Raw genomic sequence first — 1,517 nt, forward strand, 5'->3', positions numbered from 1 at the left:
TCTGACCTCAGCATATTTCCCCACATGGAGTGTGCAATCACTGGAGGAGGTGGCTGGATTGGGAGTGAGGGCAGGTCAGTAGGAAAAGGGCAGTGGGACGTTATCTGTTTATTGATAAAGGTAATTCTCAAACATTGGAGGGCTTAAGGTTTCCCCCGGGTACTTATTTCAAAATCAGTTCCAGGGCACCTTTCAAAGAGTGATTCAGACAATGCAGAGTATTAACAAGCTTCCTGGAGGTTCTGATGGTGGTACAGGATGTGGGAAAGCTTGGGCAGGAATAACCTCAGCTCTCTTAACCAGACTTCTCTTCCATCCAGGCATTCTTTCCACTTCTTATGGTAGTCAGCTGACCTTTCAGGATCGTGAGCTGCCTAAGTTTCGATTTCTCCGGAAAACAGTGTCATTTGAGGTGCAAGTAGGAGGTGAGAAATAGGGGAAGGAGAGCGGGGTCAGAGAGGGAAGACCCAGAGGGGAAGAAGTGAAAGAGGAAGGTGTGGGGTGGGGTCAGACCAACTCTTGGTGAGTAAACATTTTTCTTTCTTTGCCCAGAGGAATTGAGGATCTAAGCTTGGGAGGTGAGTGGGTGGTCATAGCATGGGAGAAAGTGGAATCTGGCCCTTCCTCAGTCCACTCTGCAAAACCAGAACTCCAATTGCCTCTGTTACCATCACTCAGGCCTTGGGATTTGGCGTCCTGGGCAAAGAAAGTAGAGGGGCTCAGGGGAAGGAGAGGCAGAAGGCTGGAGAAACTCAGTTTTGGGGACTAACTCTTTGTTGAAGAATTTAATTTCTCCTAGAAATCTGTAGTAGCCCCAAATTTTCAATGAAAGAGGCTGAGCATGACATACATGTGGGTGTGTGCCCCTTCCTGCAAGCGTTGAGTACATAGCCCTAGGGGCTGGCCCTCACTGCTGTGCAATGGGAAGGGCATGCTTTTACACTTTATTCAAAAGGTGAACAAAATATTTTGCTAGTTCTATTAATATCTACAGTCAACAGGTCAAAGCACCATGGGTTGACAAATGTCCCACCAGTAAGGACAGCATAAGAGATGGCCCAAAGTCCAAGAGAAATAAGTGGCCACTAGAGCAAGACCCCAGGATGGCTTAGGCCAATGAGGGCAATCCTGGATGAGCCCTGAATTGTTGCTGTCCAGCCAGGTTCATTGCCCACTGCCTCAGAAGAAGCCAATACCCAGAGACAGCAGGTGTCACAGCAGAGAAGGGTTCAATTCCTCAGAGCACCAAGTGGGAAGATGGGAGGGATTTCTCTCAACTCTGCCTCCCTGAAAATTTTGGAGATGGTTTTTAAGGATAGCGTGGGAGGCCAAGGATGAGGCAACTGGGTGGGCTTACTGGATAGGTTTGGGGCAAAATTATAAGGTATAGAAATCATGCTTCAGTTTCTGAGGTCACAATTTCAGTTGAGTCAGTCTCCTGGTATGGGCTGCTGGTCTGGGTGGGTCCTCTGGACACAGGACCTGGCAGATATCTCTGAATCCATCTACCTTCAGGT

The 1,517-nt window shown here is 48.3% G+C and overlaps 1 protein-coding gene across 1 annotated transcript in view; it reads left to right on the plus strand.

Moving 5' to 3' along the window:
- GSDMC (gasdermin C) overlaps positions 1-1,517 on the plus strand; it is a 27,152-nt gene that overhangs the window by 16,474 nt on the left and 9,161 nt on the right. Inside the window, exon 5 of the mRNA XM_012809398.2 lies at positions 321-425. Within this exon, the coding sequence (XP_012664852.2) occupies positions 321-425 (105 nt within the window). The remainder of the gene's footprint in view (positions 1-320; positions 426-1,517) is intronic.

Source organism: Otolemur garnettii, unplaced genomic scaffold, assembly GCF_000181295.1.
Source record: "Otolemur garnettii isolate 467f Iridium unplaced genomic scaffold, OtoGar3 scaffold00004, whole genome shotgun sequence".
NCBI classification, from domain to species: Eukaryota; Metazoa; Chordata; class Mammalia; order Primates; family Galagidae; genus Otolemur; species Otolemur garnettii.